Consider the following 27,986-nt stretch of genomic DNA (forward strand, 5'->3'; position numbering starts at 1 on the left):
GGGCTGTTTCTTTGTTCATTTTTGCCCCACCTCCCCAGGAGTACTCTACAAGCCTCCTAAAGGCTATTCATGCCCATTTTTGGACAAAAAATGGCCGGTTTTTGCTCGTTTTTGGCCCCCTGCCCCCCCAGGAGCACTCTAAAGGCTATTCATGCCCCCCCCTTTTTTTGAACGGGCCATTTTTGGGAGGTCTGCAGAGTGCAAAAACTTTTTTTAAAAAAATTTGCCTCTTCAAAATCTTGAATCCGAGGTGGCGCAGTGGTTAGAGTGCAGCACTGCAGGCTACTTCAGCTGACTGCAATTCAGCAGTTCGGCTGTTCAAATCTCACCGGCTCAAGGTTGACTCAGCCTTCCATCCTTCCGAGGTGGGTAAAATGAGGACCCGGATTGTTGGGGGCGATATGCTGACTCTGTAAACCGCTTAGAGAGGGCTGAAAGCCCTATGAAGCGGTATAGAAGTCTAACTGCTATTGCTATTGGCGTGTCTTATACTCCGGTGCGTCTTATAGTCCGAAAAATATGGTAGTTCTTGAGGTCTTGATATCACAGGAGCACCAGGTGGTTAAGAAAAAAACAAAAACAAAATTATTACTGTGTCTTCGGGGACATTAAGGAAGAAACATGCTTTGCTACACCTTTGAAGAGGGGAGGTAAGGTAGATTCAAACAGATTTGTTTAGGAACAAAGCTGCTAAGGGAGGATATTGCCACACAGTCAAGCTGCTTAAAATCTCGATTATCCCAAAAGCTCATTAGAGAGATTTAGTGAAAGGAAAAGGGGTTAATTTACTGTATCTCAGAACTACTTATGCATATCCTTTAGCCTCCTGTTTATCAGTCAGTACAGTAAGGCAAGCCCTCCTTGATGTCATTTTAATTTAATTTAATTTATATTTTGTTATTTTCTTATTTTTATTTGTTTTATTTTGTTATTTTAATCCCGCCTTTATTATTTTTTACAAATAACTTAAGGCATGGAACATATCCAGCCCACCTTCGTCCTCCCAATTGTTGTTTCCCCACAACAACATCCCTGTGAGGTAGATTGGACTGAGAGAGAGTGACTGGCCCAAGGTCACCCAGCTGGTTTTCACGGCTAAGGTGGGACTAGAACTCACCATCTCTTGGTGATTGGGCCAAAGTCACCCAGCTGGTTTACATCACTAAGGCGGGACTAGAACTCCCAGTCTTAGAAATAGAATAGAATCAGAAATAGAATAGAATAGAATCAGAAATAGAATAGAATCAGAAATAGGATAAAATCAGGAATAGAATAGAATAGAATCAGGAATAGAATAGCATAGCATAGAAAATATAGAATAGAATAGCATAGAATAGAATACAATAGAATACAGTAGAATAGAAAATATAGCATAGAATAGCTTAGCATAGCATAATAGAATAGAAAATATGGAATGGAATAGAATTAGAATAGGATAGGATAGAATAGAATAGAATAGAAAATATGGAATGGAGTAGAATTAGAATAGAAATAGGAATAGAATAGAATTAGAATAGAATAGAAAATAGAATAGAAAATAGAATAGAAAATAGAATAGAAAATAGAATAGAATAAAAAATAGAATAGAATAGCAAAATAGAATAGAAAATATGGAATGGAATAGAATTAGAATAGAAATGGGAATAGAATTAGAATAGAAAATAAAATAGAATAGACAATATAGCATAGAATAGAACAGAACAGAATAGAAAGGAATAGACTAGAATAGACTACAATAGATTAAAAAATATAGCATAGAATAGCATAGAATTAAAAGAACAGAATAGAATAGAAATAGAAATAAAAGATCAGAACAGACCAGAATAGAATAGAATACTTTATTGTCGCTTTGAGTATACCCTAAGTGGCAAACATTAAAATGAAAATTTGTGGCATACAGCTCTCGAAGGATCTCCACGTCTAATATATACATAAACCTGACAAGATTATTGAAGCCCAGTGGCTTTTGTTGCCAAAATTGATCTTTATATTTCCTTTGATAATTTTCTCTATTAAGAAGTGAGTCCTATTCCCAATATTTTTTTTTTTTTGCCCATTTTCCATCTTTCAAGCTGAGAGTTTACATGCATTTCTTGGTCTCACGCTGGCGTGCTGTATATGTGCCTTCGGGGCACCAAAAACATTTTGCATCTCTGCTGGAAGCTGATGTGATTTTTTTTTTTAAAACCCTTTTGGAAATAATAGTTGTTTGTTTGGATTCTTTGTGCCGTTGTCATGGAGATAAATAAGCAATTTCTGCCTCAACCTGAAACCTATAGTCAGCGCTTGCAAATTGCAAGATACAGCAATCATTGGGTAAGAGATCCCAGGGAAAGGCATTATTTTTATTGAGTTTTCTCTGCCCTTCAGTTAAAACGTGATTATATCTGCTCTTATCCACGTGTTGCATCAGAGTTCATAAATGTTTTGATTTGCGCCCTTTGAATACTACGGCGCTTCTTCAATAGCACACAATTATTTTATCCTCTCTCCCAATACACTCCCTCCCTTCCATCTCACCCTCCCTCCAATCCTCACTCCCACCCTCTCTACCCCTCTTTCTTCTTTCCCTCTACTCCTCCCTTCGGTGTATTTCTACTATCTATCAATATATTCAGCTTGTCTTATTTTTACACTACAATTCTAGTGTAAAAATAGGAGCGCACAATTATTTTATCAGTGTTTCTTCCCCCCCCAAAAAAAGCACAACATGTCTCTATCACAATCCTATCTCGCTTTAGACCAGCGTTGTCTAACCTTGGCAAGGTTAAAAGTTTTGAACTTCAACAAAGACTTGTGGAATTCTAGAAGTCCACAAGTCTTCTTAACATTGCCAAAGTTGGATACCTTTCTTTAGACTAAAAACAGTAGTCAAGATAATCAAGATACTATTCTCCAGACAAGGTTTCTTCACAGAAAAAGTTACCTGTTCTCTGAACAAAAAATAAAATAAAATTCAAGGCAGATTTCTATTGTGGAATAGTAAATCTTTCTTTAGATGGAAATGCAAGGTGAGTTGCTTGCTTTACTTGGAATATTTGCATCCAGTTTTGGTTGCCACGATATAAAAAAAAAGATGTGGAGACTCTAGAAAGAGTGCAGAGAAGAGCAACAAAGATAATTGGGGGACTGGAGGCTAAAACATATGAAGAACGGTTGCAGGAACTGGGTATGTCAAGTTTAAGGAAAAGAAGGACTAGGGGAGACATGATAGCAGTCTTCCAATATCTCAGGGGTTGCCACAAAGAAGAGGGAGTCAACTTGTTCTCCAGAGCACCTGAGGGAAGGACAAGAAGCAATGGGTGGAAACTAATCAAGGAGAGAAGCAACTTAGAACTGAGAAGTTTCCTGACAGTTAGAACAATTAATAAGTGGAATGGTTTGCCTCCAGAAGTTGTAAATGCTCCAACACTGGAAATTTTAAAGAAGAGATTGGACAACCATTTGTCTGAAATGGTACAGGGTTTCCTGCCTGAGCAGGACTAGAAGACCTCCAAGGTCCCTTCCAACTCCTGTTATTCTATTCTATTTATTTTTCTCTCTCTCTGAATGCAAACAAGTTCAACAAGCGAAGTGGTTCGCGCTCAAATTGCCCAATTGAGGCTCGGAACAAGATTGGCTTCTAATTGGCCTCCGAGGAAAAGAGCTTGATGTTATGTAATTAATCTAATTAAAATCCCAACCTGTTGCTTTCCAGATGTTAGTTTTCCTCCGTGGCACTTCATGGAAAGTTCTAGGTTGGAGAATATTGTCCCAGCAAACATTTATAAAAGATTTGGGATCGAGTTTCTCTAAACGAAAACAGTCAAGACTATTCCATGTATTTGTTGTTAGTTGGGAAGTCGTGTCCGGCCCATCGCGACCCTATGGACAACGTTCCTCCAGCCCTTCCTGTCCTCTACCATCCTCTGGAGTCCATTTAAGTTCACGCCGGCTGCTTCAGTGACTCCATCCAGCCACCTCCTTCTCTGCCGTCCCCTTCTTCTTCTTTTGCCCTCCATCGTTCCCAGCATGAGGCTCTTCTCCAAGGAGTCCTTCTTCCTTCTCCTTAGGTGGCCAAAGTATCTTCAGGATCTGGCCTTCTAAAGAGCAATCAGGGTTGATCTCCTCTAGGACTGACTGGTTGGATCGCCTTGCAATCCAATCCAAGGGACTCGCAGGAGTCATATTTTGAAAAAAATCGGGAATATGGTTAAAGTTTTCACATTGCAGTGTAAGTTAATGACGTCCAGCTAGTCTACCACCTCATATGATGCTTTTTATAGTTAGCGTTGCTTAATCTTGGCAGCTTCAATTTGTGTGGACTTCCAACTCCCAGAATTCTCCAGCCAGCAATGTTTCTATCAGTTCCACCACAAAACCGCGGACGACAAAATCGCGGTCGACGAAAGCGCGCATTTGACGTCATCACAGCGCGACGAAAACATCACGCTGTAATCGAAAAATGTAAAAATAAAGCGAAAACCTTACCCTAACCCCCCCCAAACCTAACCCTAAACCTAACCCTAAACCTAACCCTTAACCTAATCCTAAATCTAACCCTAAACCTAACCGTTAACGTAACGCTAAACCTAACGCTAACCCTTAACCTAACGCTAAACGTAACCCTAACGCTCTAAACCTAACCCTAACCCTTAACCCTAACCCTAAACCTAAACCTAACCCTTACCTTTATGTGAATCGGCTTGCTTTAATTTAATTTTTATTTCAATTTTTAATTTTTTTCGTCGCGCTGTGATGACGTCAAATGCGCGCTTTCGTCGATCGCGCTTTTGTGGACCGCGGTTTTGACGGGTCACGGTTTCTATCTTTGAAGGCATTTTTCAGAATCTGTTTTCATCTTTCTTGCTTACACTTTCAGATTCTCCTCCTGCTCTTGCGTAAAATGTCAAGCAGTTGTGGCTTTAAACATTTATGAGAAATTGTATAGGTAGTCCTCGAATTAAAACGGTTTGCTTAGTGACTTTTAAAAGTTACAGGGGCATGAAAAAAAAAAGACTTTTCAACTGTTTTTTCCACACTTACGACCGTTGCAGTGGTCGGGTGATCAAAATTCAGTACTTGGCTCATAGTTATGACGATTGTAGTGTCCAGGAATCATGTGATCACATTTTCCTTCTGACAAGCAAAGTCAATGGAGAAGCTGGATTCACTTAAGAACCGGGCTACCAATTTAACAACGGCAGTGATTCGCTTAACAACTGTGGCAAGAAAGGTCGTAAAATTGGGGCAAAATCACTTAACAACATACATTTTGAGTTCAATTGTGGTCTTAAATCCAGGACTGTCTGTATCACATGTCAGTAGAATGAGACTTGCACGTTGATGAAATTAACATATTTGTGTTTTCCTCTCTTCCAGTAAATTAAGAATGAATGTAGACATCACAGTTGCAATGAAGTGTCAGCGTAAGTATTCTGATTCGGATCTTTGTTTACTACAGATGTTATTCAGGCTGGGCTGATGTATTACTCATGAAATCAAGTTCAAAATCAGATAATGCTAGGCAAGATTCCTCTCTTCAAGTTTTGACAGATCTATTATTTAAAGTAGATCCTAGGTTGACTTTCCCTAAATTAGGACATGTGATTAATTCCTAAATGTGTAACACCCATAAAAATCACTGCCTCATATTATCCTTTTTTCCTGTTGTGGCCCGCCATCGTCCAGTGGAGCTGGCAGCAGATTTGAACAGGGAGGAGGTTGGGGAGGAAAATGGGCCAGTCCTGGAGTCTGGGGAAGGCTCCGATGAGGGCTCTGTGTCGGAGGCAGAGAGGGGGCCCGAGCCGTCTGATAGTTATCAGCTGCCTTTGGAGTCAGACATCAGGGAGGCAGACAAACAGCTGGAGCCTGTTCCCATTGTGCGCATGCGCAGAGTTGCCAGACGAAGGGAACAGCTAAAGAACATGGATTGACTTGGGAGTAAGGCCACAGGTGGACGATAAATGGCCCCTCCCAGAGGAAATACAAGAGGAGCAAAAGGGGAGTGGAGTTTGCAGGAGGCAATTAGTTCGCTTAACTTGTTCGTGACTTTCCAAGACTCCTTGCCAAGTTTTGCAGATATCGGCCTGGCAGCTCTCCAAGCCAGAGAAGGTCTGTGACTATAAATCCTCCCTTGAAAGACTTTGCTGGATGTGAATGAGCAGAATTCACAGTCAATTAATAACAGAAGTTTTATTGGGACAAGGAGTTTGCTTCATGCTCTTGGGATGCCTCAGTCAGAACATTTCCTACCATTGCTGGTAAAAATTCATTCTGTAAGCCGCCTTGAATCGCCACGTAAGAATAGGCGGCAATATAAATTTTCTAAATAAATAAAATAAATTCTTGCATGATTATAAAAATACGATCTGATTCCAGATTTGTTTGTCGCCAAAACAACATTCAGTTGTAACAGGGCCAGCTAATCTATTATTGCTTAGCTTGAGTAGGAGAAAAAATTGCAAAAAATGTGAACTTTGATTTCACTTTATCTACCGTATATACTCGAGTATAGGCCGACCCGAATATAAGCCGAGGCACCTAATTTTACCACAAAAAACTGGAAAAGTTATTGACTCGAGTATAAGCCTAGGGTGGGAAATGCAGCAGCTACCGGTAAATTTCAAAAATAAAAATAGATACCAATAATGTTTTTGAATATTTATTTCAAAGAAAAACAGTAAACTAGCGGTGTATTCAATGAAATACTTCACTCACCTCATGATGCTGATGTCCCGCTGTGATGATGATGTCCCGTGCAGCCGCGGGAGCGATGTCCCGCCTCCTATGACACACGGCACAGTGATTCCTATCATTGGATCACTGTACCAGAGGAGGTGGGACATCGCTATGTGGCTACTTGCCATAACAAGGAGGAGGTGGGACATCGTTGCAGAGCGGCAGGAGGGGGAGGAAGGGGAATCGTAAGACAGCCCTGCATTACATTAGAACGTGAGGAGGGGGGATGGTGCGGTGCGCACTGCGCGGCAAACTGACACAGAGGGAGGGGAAACTCACAGGGGCACTGGGCCATTCACGAGTGTCACCCAGCGGCATGGCCCCGCCCCTTTTTCTCCTCCATTTCGGGCAAATTTTTCACTGACTCGAGTATAAGCCGAGGCGGCTTTTTCCAGCCCAAAAAGTGGGCTGAAAAACTAGGCTTATACTCGAGTATATACAGTAAGTCTCACTTTTCATACACAAGTCGATTAGATATTTATTATACTTAACCTGGTTTGGCCTTATTTAAACTGACATTGGTTAATCCCAACAAAGCCAGAGATACCTAAAGGTTGCTGGAATTCTTTCACAATTACTCCTTAGATTTTTCTACAATAGATTACTTATCAGAATTCAAACCATATTTCATTGTTTTCAGCTTGTAAGGAGAAGTGTGATAGCTGGTGCAATTAATGTCTTTGGAAAGAAAATGATTTGGATTTATATAATTTCAATAATTATCAGGGTTACTGATATGATTGACTTGTGATTGGGGGAATGAATAAATATAATATATTTATAGCGTGCGGTGGCCTAGAGGTGGCGCTCTTGCCTCACAATTAGGAGGCCGTGAGTTCAATCCTAGGTAGAGGCAGCTATTTCTCTCTCTGGGCACAATGAGAATATATCTGCTGGACAAAACTCCGCAATGGTGACAGGACGGCATCCGGCCAGTAAGCACTCAGTCCATTCAGTTGCCCAGGCTTCACCCCGCAAGGGATTATGGTGTCATTAAAAGATGATTTCTAGCTTGCGGAGGAAATGTCATTTGCACTGAATTGTTAAACACAGTTCTTTGTTTTGTCAGTGTAAATTTTTGTCACTATTCTTGTGCTTTAGAGTCATTTTTGCTTGGAAATCACATATCTTGCATGACACGTATAACTTCCTTTGGTCCCCAGATTACAAATACGGCAAAATAAAATAGAAAGTTTTGTAGCATCCTTAGGGCCAAGCATATTGTTGCACAAATGATTTAAAGATTAGCTCCATTCTATGAAGCAAATAATCCAAATTTCTTTGAAAAAAGATGTGTAGATTATACAGTGGAATGGGTGTTCGTTCCAGTTACCAGATTCTGGTTTGTTTAAAATAAAATTGGTTAATTAATCCTAAGAAGGCCACACAAATTCTCTCTCTACCTATTCTCTTTTTCCTCTTTCCCTTGTTTTTCTTTCTCTCTCTCTCCCTCTTTCTCCGGAAAAGCTAAACAATTTTATCTCTTTGGAAAATAGCATTGGCAAAAGTATCTTCTTCATGCTGCCGTTATTGTGATTTTTATTTTAAAGCCAGAAAGGGGACTTTTGAAATGGCTACCTTCTTCTTTTTTTCTTTCTTTTTAAAACACATTGGATAGTACAAAAAAAGGGGAAGGAAGAAAAAAAGAGAAGCCAGATGCAAATTGAAGCTAATATTCAGCAAAATGATTTGGAAAGATGGCATCCATTAGTCTCTGCCAGTCCTTTTACCAACTAATGCATCTTGAATCATTATTATTTACAATACTTATAATCATGGTTTTAATAAGCAGTAGAGCTTGTTTCTAAGGCAGAAGAAGCTGCAATATTTTTGCATTAAGAAGAAAGCCAGGATTTGTAAATTCCTTCTATTTTTGGGGGTGCTGCCCTTGGTTGGCTCAAAATGCACAAGCTTCTCAGTTTCCCACTGTGTAAATTTCAAGATTCAAGATTTAATAAATTTGTATGCTGCCCAATCCCGAAGGACTCTGGGCGGCTTACCTAAAAACAATTTAAAAATACTAAGAAGTTTAAAATACAAAGACAAAGTTAAAAGAACACAACATGCACTCAATTCTTAGTGGGGCTGGAACTCAAGGTTCAGCAGCCCCAGGCCTGCCGGAACAGCCAGGTCTTGGTAGACTTTCGGAAGGCCGAGAGAATGGGGAGGGTCCGGATCTCAGGGGGTAGATCGTTCCATAGGGCCAGGGCAGCTACAGAGAAGGCTCTCCCCCGGGGAATCGCCATTCGACACTGTGTGGTCGACGGCACCCGGAGAAGGCCTATCCTGTGAGATCTTATCGGACGCTGGGAGGTATGTGGCAGGAGGCGGTTCTTGTTAGAGAAATAAATTTACTGTCATGAATTGAGGGACTCGGTGGCTAAGATGCTGAGCTTGTCGATCAGAAAGGTCGACGGTTTGAATCCCTAGCGCCGCGTAACAGAGTGAGCTCCCCTGACTTGTCCCAGCTTCTGCCAACCTAGCAGTTTGAAAGAATGTAAAACATGCAAGTAGAAAAATAGGAACCACCTTTGGTGGGAAGGGAACAGCGTTCCGTGCGCCTTCGGCGTTGAGTCGTGCCGGCCACATGACCACGGAGACGTCTTCGGACAGCGCTGGCTCTTTGACCTTTGAAACGGAGATGAGCACCGCCCCCTAGAGACGGGAATGACTATGTGCAAGGGGAACCTTTACCTTTACCATGAATTGAGACCTGGAATAAATCGACATTTCTTTTAATAACCGAGGTTTAGAAAAGAAACGGCTTACGTCAACCTTTGCAAATTTTTATCTTTCCCTTTTTTCCCCTTTTTGGAACAGACATTGGTGCTGATGTCCTGGATTTGGCAGAAACAATGGTTGCTACTGCAGATGGATTGGTCTACGAGCCAGTAAGTGGGAGTTTCATATTTATTTATTGTTTTGCCAAAGGCGCAGTGACACCTGGCTTGTTAGTGAATTGAATTGAATTTATTGCATTTATATGCCGCCCTTTTCCCCGAAGGGGACTCAGGGCAACTCACAATCCAAGTCAGGGAAGGGGGTACAGATAAGGGATAAAAAGACGAACAGAACAATACACAATTTAAAAGCACACAACAATCATACCATTCGAGGGGGGGGGGGGGCAAAAGCTCTTTAGCCCCAGGCCTGTCGGAACAGCCAGGTTTTAAGGGCTTTGCGGAAGGCCTGGAGGGTGGTGAGGGTTCGGATCTCCACGGGGAGTTCGTTCCAGAGGGTCGGAGCAGCCACAGAGAAGGCTCTCCTCCGGGTAGTCGCCAGTCGGCACTGGCCGGCGGATGGAATTCGGAGGAGGCCTAATCTGTGGGATCTAATCGGTCTATTGGAGGTAATTGGCAGCAGGCGGTCTCTCAAGTACCCAGGTCCAATACCATGAAGGGCTTTATAAGTGACGACTAGCGCCTTGAAGCGTATCCGAAGACCAATAGGCAGCCAGTGCAGCTCGCGGTTATACACTCCAGCGGTACAGAACAGCAAAAGTATTCCTCCCACGATACTCCTTATTTTACTGAGGCTGGCTGTGTATCCCACAGACGTAGAAAATAGGACCGGAGTTAACATCTACCGATTAGCCATGAAATGCCGCGTAGAGTCGTGAGCCACGAGGTATCTCTAGTAAGAAGATGGATTTCTGTTCTGACCCCCCTCCTCCATCCAGGAATGAAAACCGAGACAAGCGTAAATGAGAATGTTTTTTAATAAGTCCAGACTTTCAGTGGCTGAAAACCAAATCAACAGACAGATAAGCACTTTGGCAGCAAGTCCTACAAACATTGGCAGCAATCCAGCCTGTCAAGTTTGTTTCTCGTTAGTCCCTAACGTTGACTTCTGCAAGAAGGGCGTGGCACAAGCAGTCTCTTTTATAATCGGGAGAGGATCTTAATGAGCATCAGCTGAGCGTAATTACCTCCTGTAATTACGCAGTTGTTCTTGACGCGGATTAGCCCTTCAATGGCGTGCATCCTGGAACAACTCACAGGTGGTTTCTGGATCACTCTCTCTTGTCTCCTCCCCACTGATCCAAGGCTCAGGCGCCAACCAGTCTCTCTGCGCCCTGCTCGGAGTCGGAACCCTGTCCAGGGTCCTCCACATACTCCAGGGCCAACTCATAAGACCCCTCGCTGTCGGAGTCTGGTGGCAGCTCCAACGTCTCCTGCCGGGCCACAACAGATTTCCGTCCCAAAAATCCTACCCTCCAAATGTAAACTTGACTTAGGACCAGAAATATATCCGTTGCTGAGCAAAGCAGTTGCTAAGTGAGTTTTGCCCCATTTTACAACCTTTTTGCTATCACTGCAGTTGTTAAGTGAATCGTGTAGCCGTTAAGCAAATCTGGCTTCCCCCATTGATTTCGCTGGTCGGAAGCCAGCTGGGATAGTTACAAACAGCGACCGCGTGATAAATACATGTCAGTTGCCAAGATTATGTTCCTTTGGGTCCATTTTGATTCCTGGCAACTGCCAGGACCAGGCCCTACAGTTTTCTTGACAAGCTATATCAAAAGTGGATTGCCATTGCATTCTTCCTAGGGCTGACGGGGAGCGACTGGCCTGCGGTTCCCATTTTCTTTTCTTTTTTTATAGCAGATTTTTAAAATTATTTTTTCCCTTCTACAACACCTTACAGTCATTACATCAACATTGTTATGTCATCATACCTGTACATGTATATAATATTTCGCTTCTATATTTACACACCTTTATACACAGTTCTATATATATTTATATGTATATATTGCTTTTTTGGCTTAATTAATTTTATTCTTATTTTGCAGCCATTTGTACCAATTGTTCCAAATTTCGTAATATTCCGATTCTTCTTTATCTTTTAATTTCAGTGTTAATTTGTCCATCTCTGCACAATCCAAAGTTTTTTTTTATCACTAATTTGTCCGAGGGGGTATTATTTTGTTTCCAGCATTGGACAAATGCTATTCTAGCTGTAGTTAGAAGATGTGTTAATATGTACTTAATTTTCTTTGTATATTTCCCTTTGATTATTCCCAATAGAAAGATTTCGGGTTTGTGTTTTATCTGCTCTCCTGTAATTTCTTGCACCCATTTCCAAATTTTTGTCCAATATTTTTGTGTTTCCGGGCAGGTCCACCATATATGATAAAAAGTCCCTTGTACTTTTTTACACTTCCAGCAGGTCGACTTCATGTTTGGGTACATTTTAGCCAATCTTGTTGGTGATAAATGCCAACGATAAAACATTTTGTACATATTTTCTTTAAGTGCTGCTGATCGTGTTAGTTTATAATTTGTGTTCCAAATTCTTTCCCAATCCACTAGATCTATGTTGTAACCAAAGTTTTTGGCCCACGCTATCATGCAACCTTTAACTTTTTCTTCTTCAAATGTTACTTCTAATAAATATCGCAATTCCCATTTTCTAGCCCAGTTCCTTAACCACGTATCAAACGGATTTCAATGCTGAGTTATCTTTTTGTGCGTTTTTCCCAGACTCACAATTTTTTTTTTGTTCGAGAAACAAACAAAGACGGTTATTTGTCTCAACTTCCATCTTTTATTCTTGTTTTAGGTGATATTTGAACTCAGCCCCATGCAAAGAGAGTGGCAAAGGTAATAATTCAGTAATTATCATCATTACGATTTCACTGGGATTTACAGTCACAAAGAAAAAGCAGGAGATCCCCCCCCCCCAAAAAAAGAAACCACAAGATAGTAAGGGAGGGAGGAGAACGGGGAAAACCCTGGAAAAGGGTTCCAGAAGAATAAAAATGAATACTCTGAAGAAGAAGATAATATAACCATAAAAACAGGAAAAAGAAAAAGAAATTAGGAGAAAGGGGGAGAAGAAGAAAAATGATTAAAAGTGGAATTCTTGAGAGCCCAAGAGAAAATGAATAAAAGAGGAAGAAAGGGAAAAAGAGTTTTATTAGTAGATGAAAGGGAACAGTAGTATGATTAGCATTGTTACGTAACTCCATAAGAAAGAAAGCATTGGATATTGTTAATTGTAGAACAAATTGAAAGAAATGCTCTCTCTGTTAAAATTTAATTAGAGGATATATCTTGTTTATTAGTAAAATAGACCAATAGAGAAATATGAAATGAGAATTTGGTGTAATTTTTGAAGGGGCAACTGTAGATGTTGTTTATGTATTAAGAAAAGAAGTATAAAAATGGAGAATAATGAAAGAACATAATTTGGCTGAAAGTGAAAACCAAGCTTTGATGTAAAATGGATTAGGTAAATGAGAGGATGTAAAAGGAAAAGATCCAGTCAACGCTTTGTTTCTATAATAGGCGTAAATTTGTATTAAAAAATAAAAATCTTTGGGAGGAGGAAAAGTAATTATAATCATCATAATTCATGTCCCATCCAAAGCCACCTTAGTTCAGCTTTAAACGGGCTAAGTGCTTCCATCATTTCACTGATGAGTTGTTGCTCTGCAGTATTCACTACTAATGTTGCCTTATTGTGTAACCTGGAGGTGGAATGAAAAGAGGCATCAGCCTAGAATTCCTATGTTGCCACAAGAGAACTAAGTCCAACCTCCTTTGAATACCATTGACGGTTATCTAAATCTAAGCAGGTTGGGAAGATTTGTTGATTAGTTGAGAAAATTCTTGTGCAATCCTTGGCTTTTAGCAACAGACCAGTTTGTTTGAACTTTAACATGTCTTTCATGGCTGATAGAATTCTTTATTGGCCAAGTGTGATTGGACGCATAAAGAATTGGTCTCCAGCAACCAAGTGATAAATCACGATCATAATTATCATAAAAAGAGATTCATAAGGTTCAACACTGAGTGATAGTTATGGGATACCAAATAAGCAGTCGACATAAATCATACTAGGATACTAAATAAAATAATGTAGATCGTAAGATACAAGCAACAACGTTATAGTCATAAGGAGATAAAAAAAATAGCTAATAGGAAAGATGAGAAGGATATTAATATAGCCCTACTAAGCAGTTTGACAGTGTTGTGAGAATTAGTTGTTTAACAGAGTGATGGGGGTGGGAATACACCCACACACACACATATAACTATGTAATATAAATAACTATAATGTGTGATAGATAGATAGATAGATAGATAGATAGATAGATAGATAGATAGATAGACAGACAGACAGACAGACAGACAGACAGACAGACAGACAGAGATATTGAGATAGATTGATGATAGAGATAGATGATAGATACATAGATTAGATAGACAGACAGACATGATAGATTGATGATAGAGATAGATAGATGATAGATACATAGATTTATTGCTTGATTGCTTGATAATATATTGATTATAGAGATAGATTGATGATAGAGATAGATAGATGATACATAGATTTATTGATTGATTGATAATAGATTGATTATAGATATAGATTGATTGATAATAGATGTAGATAGAGAGATAAATAGACAGACAGACAGATTGATTGATGATCGAGATAGATGATACATTGATTGATTGATTGATTGATTAATAATAGATTGATTATAGATAGAGATAGATAAATTGATAATAGAGAAATAGACAGACAGACATGATAGATTGATGATATAGATAGATGATAGATACATAGATTAGATTGATTGACTGATAACTGATGGTAGATAGATAGATAGATATGATAGATTGATGATAGATTGATGATACATAGATTAGATAGCTAGATTGATAATAGATTGATTATAGATAGAGAGATATCTAGATTGATAATAGATAGAGATAGAGAGATAAATAGACAGACATGATAGATTGATGATATAGATAGATGATCGATACATAGATTAGATACATACATAGATAGGTAGATAATAGATTGTTGATAGATAGAGACAGACATGATAGATTGATGATAGAGATAGATAGATGATAGATGCATAGATTTGATTGATTGGTTGATTGATAATAGATAGGCAGACAGACATGACAGATTGATGATAGATAGATACATAGATTAGATAGATGATTGATGAGAGAGAAAGAGATAATAGATAAAGAGAGAGAGAGAATAGCTGAATCTTTGTCTTTTGCTTTATTTCTAGGATATTACAAAATATTCAGGCCCGGCTGCAGGAAGAACATTCTCTTCAAGACATAATATTCAAAAGTGCTTTTAAAAGTGCTTCAACGGCACTTCCACCAAGGTGAGACCGTAGCTTCAGGGTCTCCTCGCCTTGGGGGGGTGGGGGACATGAAAAAGAACTGATGTAATCCAAAACAAGCCAATTCAGAGATAAAAGCTATGATGTTGACCGTATTTTTAGAATCGATATGTTAAACCGTTTCTCGGTCGGGCAGTTTTTAATACCCAAAATGATAAAAGAAGGGGTGGGGGACCCCTGAAGGAAGATGCATATACGAGACATAGACAGGTAGTCCTCAGCCTTATGTCCATTCGGTCAGCAACTGCTCAAAGTTACTGCGATGCTGGGGAAAAATGGATGTACAGCCGAGTTATAGCAATTGCAACATTCTTCTGGTCCTGCGATCATAATCCAGGCACTCAGGTGACCAGCTCACAATTATGACCCTGCAGGGATTGTGGTCGTGTGGTTTGGAACCTTCCCTGCCAATTTTTCCTGCAAGCAGAGTTAATGGGGAAGCTGGCAGAGGAGCGATGTCAATCAAAAAGAAGGATTAAATGGGGATTAAATCCAGATATAATTCAAATAAGGCTCAGATCTGACTGCGAAAAAGGTCTTTTCCAAAATAAACGCTCCTAAAAAATGACTAAATTTTCTTTTGAAATTTGGCTCGAGGCTCATGAATACATTAGGGCATTATTTTTGGAAACCTGACAGTGACATGACAGCAGCTTTCCAATATTCGAGGGGCTGCCAGAAAGAAGAGGGGGATCGAAGCAAGGACAAGAATTAACAGATGGAAGTTCAAAACGATCCAACCTGGAACCAAGGAGAAATTTCCTGAAAGTGAGAACAATTAACCCGTGGAACGACTTGCCTCTAGACACTGTGGGGGTATTCCAACACGGGAGGCTTTTAAGAAGAGATTGCACACCTCCTTGTCTGGAATGGTATAGGTCAGGGAGCCGCATGTGGCTCTTTCGTCCCTCTGCTGCGGCTCCCTGTTACTCAAAATATCCGTCACAACTGCCAATATTTGCTCCCCCTGCTGACGAGATTGGTTTACCACTATGCTTAATACGCGTCGAGAAATTGGCAAACGGCGCGGCGTTATCTTCATTTTAGATGTCAAAAGGATTTTGTGACTCCGGGTGTTTTCTTTTCTGTGGTAAATGAGCGCAAATGGCTCTTTTGAGTGTTTAAAGTTGCCGACCCCTGGTATAGGTTCTCTTTGCTAGTCTAGGGGGTTGGACTAGAAGACCTCCCAAGGGTCCCTTCCCATCCTGTTATTCTATACCCGGCTTTCTAAGACACACCTATAAGTCACTCCCCATTTTTTTCTTCTCCATTTGAGAGCTTGTATCTACTTCCGTGGTCATCGGAGAAGCAATACTTAACCTACATTTTCTGGGAATTTGTATTTTGCAAGGCTTCGTGAAATGCAAAGTGCTACTTTTTAAGGAACGCATGTTTTTGTTTTTTGTTTTAAATCCGCGCAGGGAGGACAATCCCAAGCATTCGGCTGATGCCTGCAGAATTCACGGGCACCTCTATGTGAATAAAGTAGCAGGGAATTTTCACGTCACAGTGGGCAAGTATGTTCATTTCATTTCCTGAAACCTGGGTTTGCAACTTTTAAGACGGGGTGGGGGGATACACACACACATATAACTAACTATATAATATAAATAACTATAATGTTACCAGCATGGCTGGCTGGGGAATTCTGGGAGTTGAAGTCCAATGCATCTTAGTTGCCAAGGTCCAATGCATCTTAGTTTCTATAGTAGGAAACCCTACTATAATCCAGCTTTTGCGTCCCTCTTCAAAACATCAGATGTCCTTTTTTTCAAGGGACAAACCAATAATGCAATCCTATAGAACAGGGGGGTCAAACTCAATTTCATTGAGGGCCGCATCGAGGCTGTGGCCGACAGGGTGGGTGGTGGGGGGCAGCCTGACGCCACTCCCCAAGCTGCTGGTATATTTCCTCTTTGCACTGGGGAGATCAGGCCAAAGCTGTTCGGATCTAGGCTTCCCCAAATCACGAAGCAGACTCCTTGTCCCAACAAAACGCCTTTTTATTAAGTTACTGTGAATTCCTCTCATTCGCATCCAGCAAAGTCTTTCAAGGGAGGATTTACAGTCACAGACCTTATCTGGCTTGGAGAGCTGCCAGGCCGATATCTGCAAAACTTGGCCAGGAGTCTCGGAGAGTCACGAACCAATGAAACGAACTAATGGTCTCCTGCAAACTCCATTCCCCTTTCGCTCCTCTTTTATTTCCTCTGGGAGGGGCCATTCATCATCCACCTGTGGCCTTATTCCCAAGTCGACCCCTGTTCTTTAGCTCTTCCCTTTGTCTGGCAACTCTGTGCATGCGCACACTGGGAACAGGCTCCAGCTGTTCTTCTGCCTCACTGATGTCTGACTCCGAAGGCAGCTGTTAACTATCAGACGGCTCTGACCCCCTCTCTGCCTCCGACACAGAGCCCTCATCAGAGCCTTCCCCAGACTCCAGGTCTGGCCCTTCTTCCTCCTCTACCTCCTCACTGTCCGAATCTGCCGCCAGCTCCGCTGGCCTCTGGTGGGCCACGACAGAAGGACAAAAGTAGACCAGACTGGGCCAAAGCGATATGTCAGCCCCTTGCATTTTCCAGGATGGCCCCACGGACCGAATCTGGCCTTCGGGCCTTGAGTTTGACACTCCTGCTCTAGAACAATCCCCAACCTTTTTGGATTGGTGGCCTAGAGGGGGATTAAGGGGGTTAAGGGGGAGGGGGGGTTAAGATGGAATGTTTTTGTTATGCGCCCGAGTACCCGTTGCGCCAGAGGGACAACAATGGACCGGCAATTCGTGATAATACAACTACAAATGATGGAGTTTGGTGAGGGGGTTTATAAATACGATTAAAACGATTTATAATAATCGATCAACAGAGGTCATGGTGGAAGGAAGGAAACATTCTGGTGTTGTTTCTAGCCTAATCTTTATTGCCCTGCTTACAGAAACTGCCTCTCCGGTTAACCCTTATTACATTGTCACAGCTAAGGCGAAGCGCCCATCGACCTGAGTGACCTTGAGTTGGCCAAGCCCACCCAGTCACATGACTACCGAGCCCCACCTACCCAGATAGTCATTAGGGCAGAGAACCGGTTGTTTGAATCCCACCACTGAATATTTGGGTATCCAATTGACATCACGATGTGTAACAATCAAGGAGGATAACTATTATAAAGTGGGAAAACAAATAGAAAGAGATTTGGAAATGTGTATCAATTCCTTGATTAAGTCTGCCTTTCGATAACATCCTTGAATTCCAACACAATCTTTCTCTCTCTCTCTCTCTCTCCCTCTCTCCCTCCCTCCCTCCCTCCCTCCCTCCCTCCCTCCCTCCCTCCTTCTTTTCTTTTCTTTTCTTTTCTTTCTTTTTAGGGCAATCCCCCACCCAAGGGGCCACGCACATTTGGCAGCCCTTGTGAGCCAAGAATGTAAGCCAGATCTTGTTTCTTGCCGTGGAAGTGTTATTTGTTGCGTGGTGCTTGGGACGAATCTTTCTAGACACATTGCCAGAATACTTTGTGGCATACTCTGCAGAAGCAGCCTGCCTCTGGATGTGTGTGTGTGTGTGTGTGTGTGTGCCGAAACAAATCCACACCACAACTAGATTTTTGCAGCGTGTGTGGTTTTGCTGATGGAGAACGACATCCGTCTCTCCTTGCCACTTGGCACGGTTGTAAATGTTTTCCAGATGCTTTGGTCTGCTTTCTCACTAAATATTTGGGCATCATAATTGGCGAAGGCAATCTTTTGAGGGCATGGATCGAAGCCATTAAGGGATTTCCATGCTGTGTCCACAGTATATAACGCAATACAGATAATCCTCAATTTACGACCAAAATTTAGTCCAAAATTTCCTTCGGCTAAGCAAAGACAGTTTTTAAGTGAGTTTTGCCAGGGCACTGGAAAAAAAAGACGCTTGCGACTGTTCTTCACACTTATCACACAGTCGTGATCAAAATTCAGATGCTTGGCAACTGGCTCTTATTTATGACGGTGACAGGGGTCGAGCGATCCCCTTTTGTGTCCTTCTGACAAGCAAGAGTGAACGGGGAAGCCAGAATCACTTAATTACCTATTGCCACCTCCGCACACCCCATTTTCCACCCATTCTGATCCCCGCACTCGCGGAGGCCAGAAATGGGGCGCACGGAGGCGGCATTACGCTATGGCAATCCCTGCAGCCTGAAACAGCTGACCGTGGGGAGGCCTGACAATCAGCTGCTTGTGCTAATCAGGCTGTGCTGAAACTGAAACTGAAATGGGCTGTTTGCTGTTTGCTACAAGGAGGCCAATTGCTGGGAGGCAGAGGCAGATTTTTTTTTCTTGTTTTCCTCCCCAAAAGCTAGGGGCGTCTTATACTTCGGAGGGTCTTATACTCCGAAAAAGACAGTATATGTGCCCATAGCTAAAATTACGATATTAACCAGGGGTTTTTTTCCGTTGTGTCTTCCAGCCTACAATTTCTCCCATCGGATAGATCACTTATCTTTTGGAGAGCTCATCCCAGGCATTATTAATCCTTTAGATGGCACGGAAAAGATTGCATCAGATCGTAAGTGGGTTTTATTTATCTTTATCGCAAGAGCTTTCTTTGTTGTTCCGCTTGGATGACAATTCTCTTCTTGATTTCCTTGAGTGGCATTTATTTGCATCATTTCCGTGGCATTTTTAACGACTCTGCCGATGTGTTAATCATAATCTCTGCTGAGATCTCAATAATTACAATAATAATTGGTAGGGTAATATTTTCAGAAATAAATATGTCATTTTTTTGTACGGAATCTAGCCTCGATGATGGTACCTTACCTATGGAACATCTCTGGCTACCCCCCAAATTATTAATATATTTACATAAAGGCTAATTAGCATACAGGGGGGTGTTGAGTCTTTTGTATAAGCACAAGGAGATGGTATATAGGAAAGGAGACATATGATTCCGTTTTAATTGTGAGCAAATGAGTTTATCTCGTGTTTAAATGCACTTCAAAACTTTCTCTATGACAGAGGAATCAAACTCAAGGCCCGGGGGCCGGATCTGGCCCGCGGGGTGCTTATATCTGGCCCAGGGGCCGCCCTGGAAATGGGCCTGCGGTGCTTCTGCAAGTGAAAATGGAGCTTGCACATGGCCCCCCCCAGCTCCATTTTTGCCGGCAGGGCGAGTGACGACAAGATCACACACACACCCCGGCCATGTTCCCGTCTCCTCCGAGGTTAAACACAACCCTGATGCGGCCCTCAATAAAACCAACCATGTAGGTTTGTACTCAGACTGTTGTTTTCCTGCATGATGAATTTTATTTTAACTAATTTTTTCTTTTAATTTGGGTGGGATGGGGGTTCTGCAGACAATCAGATGTTCCAGTACTTTGTTACTGTGGTGCCAACAAAACTTCAGACGCACAAAATTTCAGCAGAAACGCATCAGTTTGCAGTGACAGAAAGGGTAAGTTCAAAAAAAATGACCAGTTTTTTAAAAATGTGTGTGTGTGTGTGTGAATAGTAGGTGCTATTTTCTTCTGTCTTTTTCCTTTATGATTAAAAAATAAATAAAATAGAAGCCTTTGCAATAAACGGATGTGCATTCAAAGTCCCTAATTAAATTATTTCCAATTTTTTTCCCCTTTTCCTAATGTTCCTCAATACGGGCTAGGTCTTCCAAAATAAATTTTAAACAGTAGCCACTGACATCTCGATTTTAGGTTTTTTTGCATTTTTTAAAAAAATAAACAATATTTATGTCAAGCCTCCAAGTAACATATCCCAATACACAAAATCCATGATCCGACAGTGTCCTGTGGAGCTGGCAGCAGATTCGGACAGTGAGGAGGTTGGAGAGGAAGATGGGCCAGTCCTGGAGTCTGGGGAAGTCTCGGATGAGGGCTCTGCGTTGGAGGCAGAGAGGGGACCAGGGCCATCTGGGAGTTATGTGCTGCTTCCGGAGCCTCCAGAGTCGGACATCAACGAGGCAGAGGAACAGGGGGAGCCTGTTCCCGGTGTGCACATGCACAGAGCTTCCAGAAAGCAAGAATAGTTAAGACAAAAGGGGCAACTCGGGAGTAAGGCTTGGAGATGATTGGCGCCTCCCATAAGACATAAAAGATTTGTTCATTTTGTTCGGTTCAAACTCTGAAGCTCCATTTGACTCTGTGCTCCATTTGGCCTTGCAAACCTAATTGGCAATTAGGTCTCTGGCAGCCTTTCAAGGGAGATAAAGGTGGGTACTTATCAGCCTTACCATGAAAGACTGTGGCAGACTTCTGTTGGACTCTTCGCATACCGTTTGTGAATCATTGCAGGCTTTAAATGACCATAACTCCAAAAGGAATGCCACCTAGACACAACATTCCCCCCCCCCTTATTTTTACAACACCCCCTTTCCACAGTAAGAAAGTGGCGAGCCTGAAGTATCATTAAATTCATTTACTCACAATCCTAAAAGCTAATAGAAAAAGAATACAAAAAGGCTACAATAAAATATCACTCCACATACCATATTTTTCGGAGTATAAGACGCTCCGTAATATAGATAGACAGATATCTGGATGAAACGGAGAGTCAGTGCCACTCAAAATCAATGCACTTGTGGATTTTTAAATCTCCAGCTACCGTATTTTTTGGAGTATAAGACGCTCCGTAATATAAGACGCACCTAGCTTTTGAGAAGAAAAACAAGGGAAAAATATCTGCCTCTGCCTCCCAGCAATTTGCCTCCTTGCAACAAACAGCAAACAGTAGAGACAATATACACTGTTTGTAGTGTTACATTTCAGACTACACCTGTACAGATGTTTAAATTGATGTGCTTTTCTGGAAGTATACGTTATTCTCTGCTATTTAAAAGAAGATACAATAGCACTGGGCCTCTTCAAATAAAAAAATTACTTTAAAAAGCTTCTTCATTTTGTTAAGCTGTCTAGAACAACAATAAAGCAGTCTTTAAAAAAATAAGTCTAATAATCTGAACATTCTATAGGCATTTATAGTTATTGACTTGCCTCCTTGCCGCAAACAGCAAACAGCCCGATTAGCACAAGAAAAAAAAATCTGCCTCTGCCTCCCAGCAATTTGCCTCCTTGCAGCAAACAGCCAGTTTCACTGTCGATTTCAGCAGGGGCCTCCCGATCATCAGCTGTTTCAGGCTGCAAGGATTGCTATAGCCTATTGCAGCCTCCGCAAGCCCCATTTTCCCCCTTTGCTGCAAGGAGGTAAAGTGCTGGGAGGCAGAGGCTGAAGGGTGGGGGACGGTGGATGGGTGGGGCTACATTCAGTGTATAAGACGCACCCAAATTTTCACCCTCTTTTAGAGGGGGGAAGGTTCATCTTGTACTCCGAAAAATATAGTATTTGTTCAGCTGGCTATGCTTCGATGTCTTCTGCCCGATGGTAGAAGGGCGGAGAGACACTGACCAGGGTGTGAATCATCTCAGAGTATCTTCCTTATTCTGCTAAAGCAGCGAGACCTGGCGATGTTATCCAGTGGTGTTAGAGGGCAACTAATGGTTACGTCTGCCAAATTGATAACTCTTGTGACCTGACAAATGCGCGAATATCAAAAGCGCGCCGACAAAACCGCGGCGCTAAAACCGCGATGTCAAAAGCGCGCTGACAACAGCGCGCCAACAAAAGCACAATTTAAGTTAAGGTAAGGTTTAGGGTTTGGGTTAGGGTTTGGGTTAGGGTTAGGGTTACAGCGCGCTTCTGTCGGCGCGCTGTTGTCGGCGCGCTTCAGCGCTCATTCGTCGGCGCGTTTTTGTCGGCGCAGTTTTGTCACCGTGGTTTAGTCAGGCGCGCTTTTGTCGTTCGCGCATTTGTGGTGGAACCGATAACTCTATGCAGGGCTTCCTGTCCGCAGCAGTTAAACCAGCGTACCATACTATAATGCAATATGATTCAGGGTGGCCCAATCTTGGCAACTTGAAAAGTTGCGGCCTGGCTGGGAATTCCTGGGAGCTGAAGCCCACAAGTCTTCAAAAGTTTCCCAAGTTGGACAAACCTGGTTTAGGCAGCCTCTGCTTTCTTGTGTAAGTAAATCTTGAGTGTTCATTTGTCTTTGACCTAATATGGCCTTGCAAAGCTATCCTTGATTTGGTTTTCCTTATCGCTGCTTTCCCTAGGAACGTGTGATCAACCACGCAGCCGGGAGTCACGGAGTTTCTGGGATTTTCATGAAATACGATATCAGTTCCCTCATGGTGACTGTGACCGAGGAACATATGCCCTTCTGGCAGTTTATAGTCAGGCTCTGTGGTATAGTTGGAGGAATTTTTTCTACTACAGGTAAATACATTCTGCTTTCCCCAGAAAATAAACCCTAGCATGATTTTTTTTCAGGATACTCATAATATAAGCCTCTTCTGACCCCCTCCTCCGTCCAGTAACGAGACAAGCTTAATTGGAATGTACTTTAATAGCAAGACACCAAAACCTTGGTGGCTGAAAGCCAAGCATAACAAACAGATAAGGACCTTGGCAGCAATTCAGACAAACTTAGGCAGCAATAAACACAGATAAGGCTTGGCAGCAATCCAGCCTGCCAAGCTCACAGTACTGTCCTCCGACATTCAATCCTGCGTTGACTTCTGCAAAGAGGGCCGTGTGCACAAGTGGCTTTTTATAGTCTGGAGAGGAGCCTAATGACCACCAGCTGAGTACAATCGCCTCCTGTAATTGCGTAATTGTTCCTGACACCTAGTAGCTCTTCGATGGCGTGCATCCAGAAACAACTCACTACTCGCCTCCGGATCACACTCCCTTGTCTCCTCCCCACTGGTCCAAGGCTCAGGTGCCTCCTGGTGGCCAACCAGTCTCCTTGCACCCTGCTCGGAGTCGGAACCCTGTCCAGGGTCCTTCGAATCCTCCAGAGCCGACTCAGAGGGCCCCTTGCTGTCAGAGTCTGGTGGCAGCTCCAACGGCACCTGCTGGGCCACAACACAAGCCCTACCTCAAAAAATAAACCCTAGTTATAATTGTCAGGTAAATGGACACATTTAGTACCATGTTTCTTGGAAAATAAGACCTAACTGGAAAATAAGACCTAATGTGACACTTGGAGCAGAAATTAATATAAGACCCGGTTTTATTTTTGAGGAATTATGAGTATTACAGATACAGGAGCTCCTCTACATACAACCACAATTGGGTTCAGAATTTCCATCATTAAACAAGGAAGCCACGCCTCATTTTATGACCTTTTTTGCCACAGTTGTTAAGTAAATCAACCACAGGTGTTAAGTAAATCAACCACAGTTGTTAAGTGAATCAACCACAGTTGTTAAGTAAATCAACCACAGTTGTTAAGTGAATCACCACAGTTGTTAAGTGAATCACCACAGTTGTTAAGTAAATCAACCACAGTTGTTAAGTAAATCAACCACAGTTGTTAAGTAAATCAACCACAGTTGTTAAGTAAATCAACCACAGTTGTTAAGTGAATCAACCACAGTTGTTAAGTAAATCAACCACAGTTGTTAAGTAAATCAACCACAGTTGCTAAGTGAATCACTACAGTTGTGAATCAACCACAGTTGTTAAGTGAATCACATGGTTGTTAAATGAATCCGGCTCCCCCGCTGGCTTCGCTTGTCGGACGCTGATAGTAACCACATTTACAGTATGAAATAGAAATACCAGCCTAACCAAATGCTCAACTTGTTCTCTTACTGTAGGCATTTTACACAGCGTTGGAAGATTCATAGTGGAAATTATCTGTTGCCGTTTCAGACTGAAGTCTTCCGAATCTACACCTGTAAGTATCTTCTGAGTAACAACCGGGATGTTCATAGAAGAGGTGCAGCTCAGGATCAAACTGTGAGGTCCTTGGTGCTCGTCTTGAGCTTGGTTGTTTCCTCACAGATGTCTCACGACCCAACTAGGAAACATCAGGGTGAGATATCTCAGTCAGGCATCTGGAAGGGACTTTGCAGGTCATCTAGTCCATCCCCCTGACCAAGCAGGAGATGCTACACCGTTTCTGACAGATGGCAGTCCAGTCTCTTCTTGAAAGCCTCCAGTGATGAAGCTCCCACAACTTCTGAAGGCAACTTCTGTTCCATGAGTTGATTGTTCTCACTGTCAGGAAATTCCTCCTTATTTCCAGGTGGAATCTCTCCTTGATCAGTTTCCATCCATTATTCCTTGTCTGGCCTCCGGGTGCTTTGGAAAACAGCTTGAACCCCTCCTCTCTGTGGCAGCCCCTCAAATATTGTAAGACTGCTATCATGTCTCCCCTGGACCTTCTCTTCCCTAGACTAGCCATGCCCGTTTCCTGCAACCGTTCATCGTACGTTTTAGCCTCCAATCCCCTAATCATCTTTGTTGCTCTTCTCTGCACTCTTTCTAGGGTCCCCACATCTGTTTTATAGTGTGGCTGATGACATTCCCTAGTTTGGTCACGAGACATCTGCAGGCTCGGACTTCAAATAGGTCTTTCTTTAAATTTAGCCTTAGAGGGGGCTTTCCTTTCCTGCCTCACTCGGAAAACCAACGGAACAGAATAAATAATCCAATCAAGGAGAAGGATCCTTTGAAATCTAATGGAGCACAGCTTTTCTGAGGGTAGATAAGTTCATCCTAGTTTTTAGGGATCTTCCCTGTGTGACGGCATCCTAACCATCTCTGTAGCCTTTTGGGGAAGAATTGTGGGAGTTGACATTGGGATATATTTGAAATTACAGAATTGTTAGGAAATGGCGTGGATCTTCTAATCCAACCCCCTGTTCGAGCAGGAGACCGTATACCGATTGGCTGTCCAATATTTTCTTTAAACTCTCCATGAAGCATCCACAATTTCTGAAGGCAAGCTGTTCCACTGATGAATTGTTCTAACCGTTAGGATATTTCTCCTTAATTCTGGCTTGCTTTTTCTCCTTGATGGGTGGAAACTATCCACCCATTGCTTCTTGTCCTGCCCTCTGGTCCTTTGGAGAATAATTTTGACTCTTCTTGTCTTTGTGGCACCCCCACAAATACCAGCCCTTGAGTATTTGAACGGGCTGCTTTGGTAGAATTCTTCTGCCAGAATTAGTGACAACATTAAGCCACGGGAAGGAAAGTTAAGAGTAGGGGAAAGGCACAGAACAGACCAAAGGCAGATTTCAGTGTATTAAATATCCCGATTCCTGAATTGACTAGCGTCTCACTGGATCCAGTGCTCTTAGACCAGGAGTATCAAGCTCAAGGCCCACGGGCCAAATCCGGCCTGTGGTCTACCCATGTCGCTTCGGCCCGGTCTACCCAGTGTGAAACATGCCAGCACTTTGGGGAGTGTCGTCAAGCTGGCCATGCCCGGGGAGTGGCGTCAAGCTGGCCATGCCCAGTAAGTGATGTCAAGCTGGCCCCGCCCAGTGAGTGGCGTCAAGCTGGCCATGTCCAGTAAGTGATGTCAAGCTGGCCACGCTCAGTGAGTGGCATCAAGCTGGCCATGCCCAGTGAGTGGCGTCAAGCTGGCCACACCCAGTGAGTGGCGTCAAGCTGGCCGCGCCCACCCAGCCTCCTGGAGGTCAATCACAGTCCTGATGTGGCCCTCAATGAAATTGAGTTTGACACCCCTGTCTTAGACTATTCATCCAAGCAGCGAACAGAGTGAATAAACATTAGAAGTGCTACTGCGATTGTGACAAAATCTGTGATATATCTTTTATTTTTTTTATTTTTTTATTTTATTTTAATTTATCTGCATCCTGCCTTTATTATTTTTGGGAATAACTCAAGGCGGCGAACATATCCAACACACCTTCTTCCTCCTCCTCTTCCTCCTCCTCCTCTTTTCCCCACAACAACAATTCCGTGAGGTGAGTTGGGCTGAGTGAGAGTGACTGGCCCAAGGTCACTCAGCTGTCTATCATAGCTAAGGCGGGATTAGAATTCATGGCCTCCTGGTGATTGGTCTAATGTCACCCAGCCAGCTTTTATGGCTAAGGCGGGACTAGAACTCAAAGTCACCTGGTGATTGGCCCAAAGTCACCCAGCTGTCTATCATAGCTAAGGCAGGACTAGAACTCACAGTCTCCTGATGATTGGCCAAAATCACCCAGCCAGCTTTTATGGCTAAGGCGGGACTAGAACTCACAGTCACCTGGTGATTGTCCCAAAGTCACCCATCTGGTTTTCATGGCTAAGGCAGGACTAGAATTCACAGTCTCCTGGTGATTGGCCCAAAGTCACCCATCTGGTTTTCATGGCGAAGGTGGAACTAGAACTCACGGTCTCCAACTTTCTAACCTAGTAGTAGTTAGAGCCTTAACTACTAGGCCAAACTGCCTTAACCCTTCCCAAATAAATCTGTGTTACGATTTTTTTTCTCTAGAAAAGGAATAGGTGCAGTTGAGAAACAGCGAGCCGAAATGCACGAAGAAGGGGAGGGGAAAAAAATGATTTATCTGTTTTTTTCCCCCCCGACAGGTTCAACTTCCAGATAGTCAACGAAACGGCCACGAAGCTGTAGCAACCGAAGACGCGACGCAATAGCCCCTCCTTCAGAAACTCTTTTTGTCTTTCTGTCTTGATGCGAAAAGACTTTTTTTCTTTTAATAGCAAAAGATTGTGCAATACGTTCAGAGACATGGACACGGGCGGGGTGGGGGAAAAGAGCCATTTTTTTTCAGCAACGAAAGAAGGGAACACGATGGACTTCTTGCCGTGACTTGTTCGTCCTTTTTAGGATTTTGGAAAAAAATAGCCGGGATAATCCTTTTAATTTTAAAGTCCTACTTTACGAGAATGGGACTTGCAATCCCGAAACTGCACTTAAATCGTGGGAACTATCAACTCTACATTCAGCGTTGCAGAGTCTCAAAAGGGAACGAAATTGGGAAGAGGTGTGTTTTCCGTAGGCAGCCGATGCGGGAAAATTTGCAGCCGAAACTCAGCAGCTGTATAATTCTAGTTTTGAAAAACAAGGTGCGAGGAGGTGTGATTTTTTTTCTTTCTTTTTTTAAATCTCTCCCCCCCCCCCCCAAAAAAAATCTTTTTAAAATGTCACTCCTATCGTAAGAATGTGGAAATTCCCAAGAAATGGAGAATGAATGCACAAGAAAGGAAATTAAAATCTCACACTGGGAGCGTAGCATGTATACCGATTTTATGAATGGGCTGTTTGTAAACAAATGTGGG

General features: G+C 42.4%; 1 protein-coding gene across 1 annotated transcript in view; it reads left to right on the forward strand.

The window, feature by feature from the left end:
• The window catches only part of ERGIC2 (ERGIC and golgi 2), a 42,566-nt gene extending 14,620 nt beyond the window's left edge, over positions 1-27,946 (forward strand). The window contains exons 5-15 of the mRNA XM_032221814.1: positions 5,362-5,408; positions 9,541-9,611; positions 12,286-12,326; positions 14,771-14,872; positions 16,312-16,407; positions 18,249-18,304; positions 19,330-19,428; positions 20,222-20,319; positions 22,991-23,153; positions 24,542-24,621; positions 27,276-27,946. Of these exons, the coding sequence (XP_032077705.1) occupies positions 5,362-5,408; positions 9,541-9,611; positions 12,286-12,326; positions 14,771-14,872; positions 16,312-16,407; positions 18,249-18,304; positions 19,330-19,428; positions 20,222-20,319; positions 22,991-23,153; positions 24,542-24,621; positions 27,276-27,341 (919 nt within the window). The 3' untranslated portion in view covers positions 27,342-27,946. The remainder of the gene's footprint in view (positions 1-5,361; positions 5,409-9,540; positions 9,612-12,285; positions 12,327-14,770; positions 14,873-16,311; positions 16,408-18,248; positions 18,305-19,329; positions 19,429-20,221; positions 20,320-22,990; positions 23,154-24,541; positions 24,622-27,275) is intronic.
• The last annotated feature ends 40 nt before the right edge of the window (positions 27,947-27,986 follow it).

The sequence above is a fragment of the Thamnophis elegans genome, chromosome 7 (assembly GCF_009769535.1).
Source record: "Thamnophis elegans isolate rThaEle1 chromosome 7, rThaEle1.pri, whole genome shotgun sequence".
NCBI lineage: Eukaryota > Metazoa > Chordata > Lepidosauria > Squamata > Colubridae > Thamnophis > Thamnophis elegans.